General features: G+C 36.4%; 1 protein-coding gene across 12 annotated transcripts in view; it reads right to left on the bottom strand.

The window, feature by feature from the left end:
• The window catches only part of MYO3B (myosin IIIB), a 199,356-nt gene that overhangs the window by 114,795 nt on the left and 71,978 nt on the right, over positions 1–12,583 (bottom strand). For all 12 annotated transcript variants that reach the window (XR_005257511.1, XM_038141816.1, XM_038141810.1 and 9 more), the window contains one exon: positions 2,216–2,371. Coding sequence is in view for 11 of the 12 variants with exons in the window: in XM_038141816.1 (XP_037997744.1) it covers positions 2,216–2,371 (156 nt within the window). In the remaining variant the exon portion in view is untranslated. The remainder of the gene's footprint in view (positions 1–2,215; positions 2,372–12,583) is intronic.

Raw genomic sequence — 12,583 nt, 5'->3', positions numbered from 1 at the left:
TTTTCTTTATTTCTGAACACCAGGAAATGAATGTACATTTCATCGTGCCTGTCATGGGCACATCAATAAACAGAAAAAACATACTCTATATTCAATGTTGTAATAGAAAAGTTTTACCTAACATGGATTTGAACTGGCCTTATTTACATTGAAGTGGTGACTATACGTTTAGATGACTTCTACAGAGCATTACAAATGAATGCCAGTAAATTTTTTACAGTACCATCTGGTCATATGTTCTTCTGCATGTCAAATTTTGTGTTGAAAATTATGTTGTAGATGCATTACAGAGGTTTTAAAGGCTTTTAATCGGTAAAAATTTTCTAGAGGGTGCAATAGCCCTATTACAGAGCCAAGTTTTTTACTGTTATGAGGCTATGTCAATCCTCTTGGGAAAATTCTAATTAGATGCTCTTAGTGGTTGGTTCTTTTGTAATAATCTTATGTTTCTAGTCCAGCATTAACTGTCTGGCCCACAGACTTAATGTTTTGCAGGGATGTACTTTTGCTATCTCATTAAATTTGTACCGATTTAATCAAGCTTAAAATCTTTAGAATATCATAATGAACAATATGTTGTAGATTTCAGAGGTAAAAAATAAGTAGATTTTTGTCCCCTCTGAGCATGCTCTCAACCCCATCACAGCGGGCTGGTGCTTCACAGAAGAAGTAAGGATACCATAGTACAATGCTAAAACAATCAGAAAGATTTCTGTTTGAAAATAAAATATTTAAGCTGGGTTAGGTGGTGACAGGACAGACAAGGAGTTAAACTTCCTTAGATGAGCAGTGATTCATACTTGGGTGCTGGGAACCAAAACCCTTCTTATAGTCCAGTCATGTCTAAGGTGTAGAAGCTTGTCTGTCACAGCACACCCAGTTAATACATGAAAAGGCTTGAGGAAAGAAATGCTGTTGTGGTCTTGGTTCTTTGTCACTCCACATTATGAGCTCAATCCCAGAAGAATATATTGGAATACCATGACAAATCCATTTCAGAGCTTCTCTTAGCACAGGAATTATTTCACTCTGTCTAAATGTGCAATCAGGTCAACAGCTGGAAAAATTCTTATACCTCTTGGGCCAGCCATGCCATAGTTCTGAGCAATGTGAGCTGTGAGGTGCTATGGGGAAGGAATCTTATGAAACTAGATAAAGCAGTAACTTCTACCGTAATGCTGGCATAACTCCCTCCCACAGTGAGCATTTCCAGGTATGTTTTCTCAGAAAACACACAAAGAAACCAACAAGAACAAACACACACACCCCACAAAACCAACGAAACAAAACCTCACCACCCACACAAGTCAGCTTCACCTTGAAACTGTACTTAACATCCATTCCCTTATTTTAACTTGTACATTCTTGTTTGGGCCTTTAGCATTTCAGCTACAGAGATTTCTGGCACGTAAGTATATACATGTTTATGACTTCTGAGTCATAACATCTAATTTACTTCATCAACATTAGTAGGTGGTTATTTATAATAATGGGCCAGAGCTTATCTAACTCTAGATTGCTGAGCTTGGGACAGTATGTTCATTTGCATTTAATTCTCTTTTGAAACAGTGAAATTCTGCCACCCTCTGGACAACACTAAACTAAGACACATTTACAGTCAGCCTCAAAAGATGCCACTTCTGCCAATTAACATGCATTGCTTTTTAAGCACGTTTTAAAATTAATTACTGGGCTGAAAGGAAAAATAGAAGTTACTATTAAACAACAGGCAAAACAACTACTTTCAGTACTGAACCGCCTTCTTACTAATAAGATTTAATTTTTCTGTTCTTCACTTTTTCTAGTAGTCACTTGACACAGTTGTATTTTTAAAGATCTGTTACCAAAGTATGATACAATGTTTTGTGCCAATATTTACTTCCACAAATCAGAATATTCTGGAATTATCAACATCCTTCTGATTGAGCCAAATGAGAACAAGCGTAGAACAGAGTTCAGTGGGCGAAAGAATGGGAAAGAAAGTTGCATAATGGCTGATCAAACTAGCTTTAAAATGTATCAAAGGGACAACATGACTCTTACATTCACATGGCAAGCAGCACTTGTTGCTGATAATTTTGGCATTCAACACATTAATATGATCATTTGAAACAGTAAAAGTTACACTCAAAGTTTCAATTTGTGCTTCCAGTGTAAGTGTGGGGAAGGAGGGCCATAGCATAGATGTTGTTATATACAGGACCTTGTACAGTACCTTGTTTTGGCTACGGAGCCTAGCTGCTGCTGTTCTTGGATGAGCTCAGCCAGCTGTTTTTGCAAAGACATATCTTTACCATGTACTTGTTTAATAAACGGATGTTCCAAAAGATGGGTGACCGAAGGACGCTTCTCAAAATCTTTGATTAGACACCTGCGACAGAGAAATAGCGATGTTGTCATTACAGCATGAATTGAGTCAGCTTACTGTGTGGCTGTTTCTCTGTTTTCTTTTTCCACAAATTTGAGTTCCTCAACATGTAACAAGACTCTTCCATACTGCAATAAATCTGGCATAAAATACTTAGCTAAGTGAATGCACTCCATAAGAGTACTAGTATAAAGGCTACAAATTTGAGCTTATTTAATCTCTGTTTTTAACTGTAACTAGATAAAAGGAAAAAAAAGGCATTGTATCTTGTAAGAGCTGTACAGTTAATATACATAAAAATTAAGATGAATAGACAATACTTCATTCACTTTAATTTTCTATCTGTTCTCCGATGAGAGTTTGACTATGAACTGTAGGATACAGCCTACTGAAAACCACGACTGAAACCTGTGGTACAACACTACTCAGAAGAATTTGATACACAGCTTTGGTTTTAAAATGAATGTTACGGGTAGATATTCTATATCGCAATGATGAGTGTTAGCATAAGAATCATAGAAATTTCTGCAACCTGCATAATTCAGTCTGGAAGAGAAAGGAATCAGTCAGAATTAAATGCTAGCCACGGTACCAAAGTTCTTTCTGTGAACTAGTGCAGTACAGGTGAACTAGTAATGAGTAAACAAATACATCCCATTAAATCAGCATAAAATAAAGTACCATACTAATTTATATAATCGAGATTAAAGTTTGGAGAAGCCATCACTCAAGCGGAATTATTTTCTGCATAATAAAGCTGAAATAATACCATTCAAACAGAAGAATGGTCCAACAGGATAAGACTGCTTTCAAGTATCCTCTAATTAATAATATTAAATAATTCTATTCATCTTGCTCAAATAATAACAATATTGATATTATTTGAGAATTTGAAAAGGAAGTGCTGCAATTCAGTATATACCCCCCTTCTAGTAGCTATAGTTTTAGCAACTTATAGCTCAGGATGAATTTATTTGATGAGATGCATTCATATTACATACTTTACAATTTCCTTTCATATTTGCTGGATAAGTACGTAAGTACTTCTCTTGCAGGGCCAAATACCACAAATCAAAACTATCATTTTAGTCAAAAGTTCAGTGAAACTTAAATATCTTTTAGAATTTATATTCTAGTAATAAAAGTAACAATGTACAAAATTTAAACTACATTACAAAAAAATCATACACATTAATTGATTTCAAATACTACCAAACACATTAGCAAGTTATTAAAGTTTAGCCTCCCCTCAAAGACTTTACTGAAGACTAAAGTCTGGTCTTAAAATGATCCTGAAATATCTTTGAACATAACTTTAATACTTTAGGTTCCTGAAAATCATTTTACTAACCTCTTCTGTACATCTATTCCAGAAAAGAAAGTCCGTAAAATGTGTTACCAGTTTTGGAACTGTTTTGATGAATTTTGCTATAGGCTAGATCTGTAGCCTCCTGATAGAAACACTAAAGCAACACAACCTGCTTTATCTCCATCCCTCTGGGCTCAAGGCTATAAATACCAGTCCTTCCCCTCCAGGAAAAGATCCATCATTAGGCTTGAACAGGTTCTGACAGTCTCCCCTACCCCTTTTCTTTTTTGTAATCTGGGAGTTTTAAAAGTCAATACACCCACACAGACAATACAATCCATGCCAATCCTGTTTAAATTCATGTTTCCTGAGAAAAAGGAAAAAAGCATTTGAAAAGAAAGACAACATTAATCAGGAAGACAGAGGAAAAGAGAACAAAACAATAAGTGCTATGCATTATACAAATTCACAGATTGATAGCAAGCATCTGAAGTGGAGGTTTCAGTCTGAAAAGCTCATGCACTCATGACTTATACCATTCTATCAATGATTCCAATTTTACAAAATTTATGTTTTACTGTTAATAAATAAATGTTCTTGTTAAATTTTATTTCATTTAGAGTTTTTCAGTACTATAACTGAATTGAAGTGAATCTACATCATAGGATCATGGATAGTTTGTGTTGGGAGGGATCTTTCAAGGTCATGTAGCTCAAACCCTCTGCAATGCACAGGGACATCAACTATATGAAGTTGCTCACAACCCTGTTCAACTTGACCTTGACTCTTTCCACGGATGGAGCATCTACCAACCTCTGTCAGTGTTTCACCTCAACACAAAAAATGTCCTTCTGATATCTAGTCTGAATTCACTCTCTTTTTGTTTAAAACCATTATCTCTTTTCCCATCACAAAACGCACTTGCTTTTCAGATAATAATATTAGAGTTTAAATGGATGATCTTCAAAAAATTACACAGTTCCAGACAGGAACAGTTTATCAAAAGTGTGAGAACATACAAATCTTAGACCTGTTGGCATGCAGTAATTAATGTGAATTCTCTGAGCTCTGAACAATGCACCCACAAAGACACTCTACAGACAGGATACAGAAGTTGCATGAGAGTTTTTCTATATACATGGCCCCTAGGTGAGACGTCAAAATGTCCAGGATACTGCACTAATTGTGCAAGCCTAACAAAAAGAGACATTTTGGAGAAAAAAGTTCTTAGCTTCTCTCTAGCATGCCTGAAATGGGAGCTTTTTAGGTATGGCAGATGTTTTAATGAGCACAGGTAAGTTCTATGAAGAAGGTGGTCTTTCGGATTATCTTTGCTTCTGTCCATAACCCTACCAATCCCCCACTGACCATTCACTTTGTGTGAATGTGCACTTGTGTGCATGTTCCCCTTTGCAAAAGTCAATGTTTATCTATGGTTTCACCTAAATGCAGCCTTCATCCTCGGGCAGTAGGATATTGCTGCAGTCTGCGTTCATGTAGGATTTCACTTGAAACACGACCAAAACTTTGTTAAATCGCAGCATGACTAAATCAATGACACAAGACACACCTACAGGATTCTGTGATCAAACTCTCTCTGTTCCAAGCTCAGACAGAACACACCTCCTATTGTGCCAAGTTTGGGCCTGCATCGGAAGAACAGAGTCCTTTCAGATGGTTAACGAGATGACACAACCACGCAGAGAGCTAGTAACTAACAGCTGTGCAAGGGTGAGGGAGAGCTGCTCAAATTCACATCTGTATCTTCATGTGTGAGTACTTCAGCTTCAGGGAAGAGACTAACAGGAGAATGAACATTTCCACTGGAGTTGGTTTAATCCATCAAGTCAAATGGCAAGTTCCTAGCACTCGGGTCACAAAAACACAGCAGCAGAAAGAGCAGGGAGGCCACAGGGAATTGAAGTGTATGAGGCACACACCCTCCTTTGCCTCTAAACAGCAGAAGTTTTGACACAGCCACTTCTACAAATTAGCCTTTTCTATGTTTCAAATGCAGTAAACAGCTTGCAGCTTAGTCACTCTAGGTACTGAGGGCTCAGTCTGTACTCAAATATTCAGGGCCAATTTGATGTCTCACCAGGCTTGCTGTGATGGAATGTAGGATGGAAAGCTCTCATGTGACACTGAAAACATAACCCTTGTGTTTCTCAGTGCATATTCCTTTGTTCTTATTCCTTTCTATGTAGGAAAGGCCTATTGATATTCTGCTTCTACACACTGTCAGTTCAACTGTGTTCCTTTTAGCACAACACGAATGCTTGCTGCTGCTGCTGCTGTTCTTAGTAAACATCATCTGTAAAATAAAAATTCTTGGGCCACCACCTAAGTGCTAATGAAAAATGATGCATCAGACTGCCGGTGTCGCTGCAGGTGTTCAATAACGCGTCATCATCCTACTGGAAGCAGTATTGACACTATAATGCTCCTCAGAAAAAAACAAATATAGAGTATCAGCTCTTACAATGCTAAAGCCTGCACAAAGGTGAGAATTGTCACAATGTTTTCTACTGACCTGCACTCTTTTAATGTGTGGGAAAAGTTAATTACATGAGTGTCTGAGTTCAAATTTGCCAATAAATTCAGGGAGAAGATGTATCCAACATATATTCCAGAAAAAAAGAAATCAAGAAGTAATAAACATTCAGTAATGTCGACATTTAGAAGAGTACAGTAACAAAACAGCTTTTACAATTTCCTTAATCACAAAATATTCTGAAATCAGTGTGTGCACTGTACAAGTGAAATACAACATAAAATGCCCTATCAATGAAGGATTTGTTTCTGAGGAAAAAAGAAAATTAAAGCATCTTCAGCTTCTCATCTGAGCATTCATTTAAGACCAGTTTGGACAGTTAGCTCAGGCACTGTCAAACATCAACCACACTGCAATTATTCATAAAACCAGTAAATGTGCTGCACCTGCAAATTCAGCCAAATTGTTTGGCTCCTGGAAATTTAAAAAAAAAAAAGAGAAAAGGTGGTGCATTATTTTGAGCAGAGCAAATTGACTAGCAAATCTACTACAAGATGGGTTTCAAATAAGGTATGATGAAAGTATCACATTTAGTCTCCTATTTTTTGGATCGAAAATAATAGAAACACTAAGCAAGTAGAGATGGAAAAAAAGAAATAAAAATTGTAGGTTTGCCTTGACGAAAGTCAATCCATTATCTAACTGGAAATTCTAATATCTTCCATCACGCTTTCTTAGCAGAAAATTAATTCTCAGAATTCATTAGCATCACTACATTAAACATAGGTTGCAGCCATTTGCTGCAATCTCACAGCCAGGCTCCTAAGCACCATTTCCATTCTGCCACAATTACAAGCAAAGACGAAGCATTTATTAGCAGAGAATAAGAGCAGTCTCCCGTCCACACAGGCCCATCTGAGACAGCCTCTAAAAATTCACTGGCTGCTTGCACTCGGATGATAACATTGTTGGAATTGCTGGGTCTCGACAATGTAAACAGCCATTTCACAAGCAGCGAATCAGATGGCTGAAAAGGAGAGATATTTATCAGCATTCATGAGCTAATATTTACTAATGAATAAATGGAAAGAAACAGATTTCATAAGAACTGCAGTGGTGGTCTAAGTATTCTGTGTGTTCAGAAATAGAAAAATAATTACTAACGTCACTCACTATTGCAGCCAAATCTAAGTAGAGCAGCAGAAGCAGTTCTTTCAGAAATTCTCTTTCATTTGATCTATTATGATCTATTTGACCCCAAGTACTTTCTTTAAAAAGAAAGAAATCAAGCAGCTGCAACTCTCATGTCTTAGTTACATTATGATTTATAACCAGCATTTTGGTTTTTTTCAATTATTACATTTTGTAAATGCTACATTTTCTCATGATCTACTAGAAGTATATTGCTGGAAGTAATTTTGTCTCATAATCCAAATATCCAGCCAGACTTCAAGCAACTATTTAATATCTACATGCATGGAAGATACATAGGTTAATATTTGGAAGAAATGATGACTGCGTATTAGACTATATTAGAGCTGGGGAATTCACACAGCAGCCTCTGGGTGACAGTGATATAAAGTCCCTGTGCTGTTCAACTGTTATCTGTTAGCTAAATTCCCAACTGCCACTCCTCTGGTCCCTATCTCCCTGCCACTCCCTGCCTCATCAGGATGCTTTCCCCACTCCCCATCACTTCTCCTCTCACCGATCTAGACCATTCTTCTCTGCCCTCCACATATTTCACTCCTTGCACAAGTACCTGTTGTCTAGCAGTGAGGAGTCTTTCCAGGACTCTGCCATTAGGATAAAAGAACTTTCCAAGGTCTTGATCCAGACTCCAGGTCATCCTGAGATGCTAAAATACTCTCGTCCCAGTCCCAGAAAATACAGTTACCAGACTGCCCTCAAAGATAGAGATGTTCTAGAGTGGTTCAGCTGAGGTTCTAGAGTGGAAATTTCCCAGAGAAAGAAGAGAAAGAGTAAGGTCATATCCTCTTGAAAGGAGGGAACATTCTCTCTTAAGCAGGGAGAATGAGGTGCCTAGGTTCTGAGACTTTTTTTGACTCTGCATACTTACCTGATTACTTACATCACAAGGTTGCTTCATGATGCAAGATTAGTGAAATCAAGACCATGACCTCAAATGGGTTGACATCCCCTTGGATGGAAAAGTAACAATCTCAGATTTTTTTAGCTGGTTAAAATGCTCAGTAACTGAGTGATCCTTCTACCTCTGAACCACATGTAGCTGTGGCAGGCACTGGTCAGTTACATGCAGCCAAGTGGTGGAAAAGACATTTCATTAACTACATCTGTAATAAGATGCAGGAATGTGCCTCTGATGCTTCCCTGCTTTCCACTTGCAGGCCTGCCCAACCCCCACTGCTGCAGGTCACTAATTTGCAAAAGTGAACTAAAAAACTGTGACAGCTTTGCCAACAGCATTTCTGTTTTCAGTCCTAATTCAGCAGGACTCACAGGATAGAAATAACCTTATCTTCAGGACTATATATAGCTGTCCCTTTGCAAAAAGTAAATGCTGGGCACTAGGGATTTGTGTGTAGGTTAAATAGGTCTCCTGTCTTGCACAGCATCCCATGATAAATAATAAGGATTTTACTGTTCATTCTGCTACAATTAGATATCAGGATGAAAGACTGAATTTATGACAAAGAACTCAAGCATCACATGCATGGTATAAATTCTGGTGATCAGAACACATTTATTACACTATTGATCTGCCTTTTGGTAGCAAATACTGTAAATTACTAATCCTCCCTAAGAATGAGACAAATACCCAAACACTGAAATGTCACCATCACCTATTTTCTTAATAAATCTTCTTTCAGTTTAATGTTCAACATCAAGCGCCCTATAGTATAATTTAGAGCACACATCTGAAACACAACAAAGATTCTCTTGCATTGAAATTTTAAAATCAGGTATTTAAAATAAATACCATTACCTCTTCTAAATCTTCAAAACTTACAGTAGGTTTCCCAGCCTTGCTTGGGCTAAGTAAGCACTACAATTTATTTTGGTTCATATACATGGTTTAGAGAACAAACAACAGAAACTCTATGGAGTTGCACCTCTTGCAGCTCTTTAGCATAGATCTGACAGTTGTTCATGTTGAAATCTTTGAAGTTTTACCAGTGACAACAGAAATACACTCAGAACAACTCTAGGGAGCATCTCAAAACCACCAAATACATTCATTCATTGAATGATGAAATTTATGAATAACCTTTCACCAGGAATGGGTCTGCTCTCTTTCTTTGGTCTCTCCTTGAAGGCCCAGAAAAAACAAAAACCCTTCAGAACCTTGTACAACTGAAGCTTTTTATTAGAAACAGTATATTTTGCATATGTACCAGATATTCTCCTTTAGGTACCTATCCCACTTTGACACTATGGCATGCAGCTGATTTGAGGCAGGATTTTCACTACAACTACTCATTAGAAAGTTGAAGATTACTGTATTCATTGTATTTGTCCATTCCTCTGTATAAATACATATGTTTCATGCAATGTTCAAAAGTGGCAGAGATCTTTTGTCAGGTACTATAATTCAGTATTTAAGTTAATCTGCAGACAGATTCTGAGAGTCTACATCAATGAATGAAATGCAAAAATGTACAGATTTAGTGATAACCTTACACATCCCAGTCTGTATCTTTTTGACATTTGCATACCTCCGCCTTCCCAGACACTGGGAAATTAATAAGTTATGTCAAATGCATATCATGTTCTCAGCGAAAGAAATGTAAAATATTCTTTATGTAACATGAACAGAATGTCACTAAACAATTGCTTAAATTGTGAAAAAACTTTATCTGCATTCAGAGAAGTTAAATATAAATGGACCACTTAAAACCTATACAATCCAGATGATATATTAAGTGAATAACTCAGAATGTAGACTCATCAACATGAAATTCAGCTTGCTAAGCTGTGTTTAAATTAAGTACAAAAAAGTGAGTTTATCAGGACAAAAAAGTTATCTTTGTACTGTATTTGCAATATCATTGCTAAAATTTACATTCTGATAATAAACATGACCATAAATCCCTAAGTTCACATTTTGACTTCATTACTTCCTGAATTTCTTAATTCTTTAATTCCCTCCAGCTCAAGAATGACTAATTAATTCAAAGAACCATAATAGCTCATCATTGGTTAAATAAATTTAAAAGGAGAACGTCTGTCTCTGGAGATACCACTACTAATTTTAATTAAAATTACCATTTTGTGATGTAATGTAAATAAAAGTTATTGCACTCTTCTGCTACAAAAATATATTAACTCCTATTTATCCCTCAAGATCAGTCAAGCCTTAAAGTGCCAAGAAAATTATTTGTCACTGCTGTAGTAGTTTACATGGTCTTACAGAAATGGTAAAAATCCTATTGATATGTAGTTAAAATAAAGGTAATTAATTATTTCTCGCATGATGACTGGAGAGCCAAATTTTTCATACACAATCACAGCAGTATAGATGAGTACACATACATAGAACTTTATTGACTTTATATTCATAAAGTATGTATGTGCTGCCTGTATCTTAGTAGATACCAAATACAAAATTAGGCTGTTGCCAGAAATGAGAGCTGAAATTGTGTCTTCTCTGTGTTTTTTTAAAAACAAAATATCTAACTCAGATTCACTACTATCTTCACTGTAAAAATTCTTATGGAACAACACATTACAGTCTTCATCTCAAGTCAAGGTCAACAGAGGTGGGAATGGAAACAGATTCACCAAGCTAAAAACCATCTTGACATTCTCAGTTCAGATGTTGTAAACATTGCATCTCACTAAAATGCTGCTGCAAAATCTTCATCTCTTGGGGTAATAGTATCATAGTTTAAAATATAGACTTCATTCCTGAAAAATATATGATCACTATTTTAGCAGCTTAAAGATTTACCAACAATGAAACTTCCAGCTCAAGAATGTTGTAAATCACTGTATTATGTTAGAGACCACTTACAAAAAAATGCCTCTCGAGACAATGGCATTTCAAGGGATGGCAAAATGGGGTGACCAGGCTTGGCAATCTTGGCATAAACAAAATTATCGCATAAACCAAACTGAAATCAAAAGCTTAGCCAAAGCTACATGCTCAGTTTTGGTCAGTACACAGGTCTGGCCTGCAACTTGAACAGATAAGCTTGTTATGCAAATGATGTTAGCATCAAGAAGGAGGCAGATAATGGAATTATTCAAAAGCTAACCACTCATCACAAGGGTGACAGAAACATCAGGCAAGGTCCTAACATATGGACAGAAAGCAGTATGGAGTTTATACAATCACTGCTTTTAATTTATCATAACTAGGCTGTCACGAGGCGGGCATCAACAAATGCATAACTAATGCATATAAATGAGCCAATTATCAGTAATGGCTAAAAGGTTTGCAGTTGTATGATCCAATGCTTCATTATCTAAATTTTTCTAGAAAGTCCACTAATGTAAGTCTAAGCCTCTATAAAAACATCCTGTAACCTCTGTATCAAAACAACTTTACTAACACATGCCCAAGAATAGAACAGTGTCAGAGAGAATTCAATTTAGTAGTCTCTTAAAGGCAGCTATAACATAGGGTATTTATTACAATTGTTGTATTTCTCCATGTTAAGAGAACCATGTATGAGCATATTTCTGTACTTCACTGCGCACATCACTGTAAAAATGAAAAGCAAGGCTTAAGAACCTGCAAAAGTTGATGATGAGGACGTAATAAAGCAAAAGTAAAAAATAATACATATGATTAAGAAGATACAATTTCAATATATAAAAAAACTCAAAGGACAAGATTAAAAACAAGTTTAGCCATAAAGTATTAACATCTGACTTGTTTTATGACCAGTGCATGTTGAACTAAATGACTGAACAAATGCTAAGAAATGTTTCACTGAGTTTTTTGTATTGTTCAAAAGCTCAGCAGGGACTTTTAAAAGGGAAGACACCAAGAAAGAAAAACTTACATAACAATGCTGAAGGTTAATGCACAATGTTCTTTATACAGGAATGTAATCTTATTTACCAGGTGCAGTGACTTTCTAAAGCACAAGTGGAATATAATCCATTAGTGCTGGTCCCCCAGAATATAGACTACAGCCTTTAAATACAATGCAAGCAATGTTTTTTTATAAAAGAATGAAATTCATCCACCACTTGGTGACCCTTGTACTTAAACACTGAATCTGCCATAGATCCCAATGTACCCTGCTGTGTAAACAAGGATATTCATCATGGAGTATCAGAACTTGGATCAACCTGCTCTAGAGGAATGTACTTCTGCTACCTACATGAAGAGATTCTGAGTTACATTGCAGCAATAATAACAACATCATCCTTCCTCTGTAGGTCAAACATTACACTGTACCTCACCTTGCTGTCTGGT

The sequence above is a fragment of the Motacilla alba genome, chromosome 7 (genome assembly GCF_015832195.1).
Source record: "Motacilla alba alba isolate MOTALB_02 chromosome 7, Motacilla_alba_V1.0_pri, whole genome shotgun sequence".
Taxonomy (NCBI): domain Eukaryota; kingdom Metazoa; phylum Chordata; class Aves; order Passeriformes; family Motacillidae; genus Motacilla; species Motacilla alba.
The sequence above is the reverse complement of the archived record's forward strand: the minus strand, read 5'-3'. Positions and strand labels throughout refer to the sequence as shown.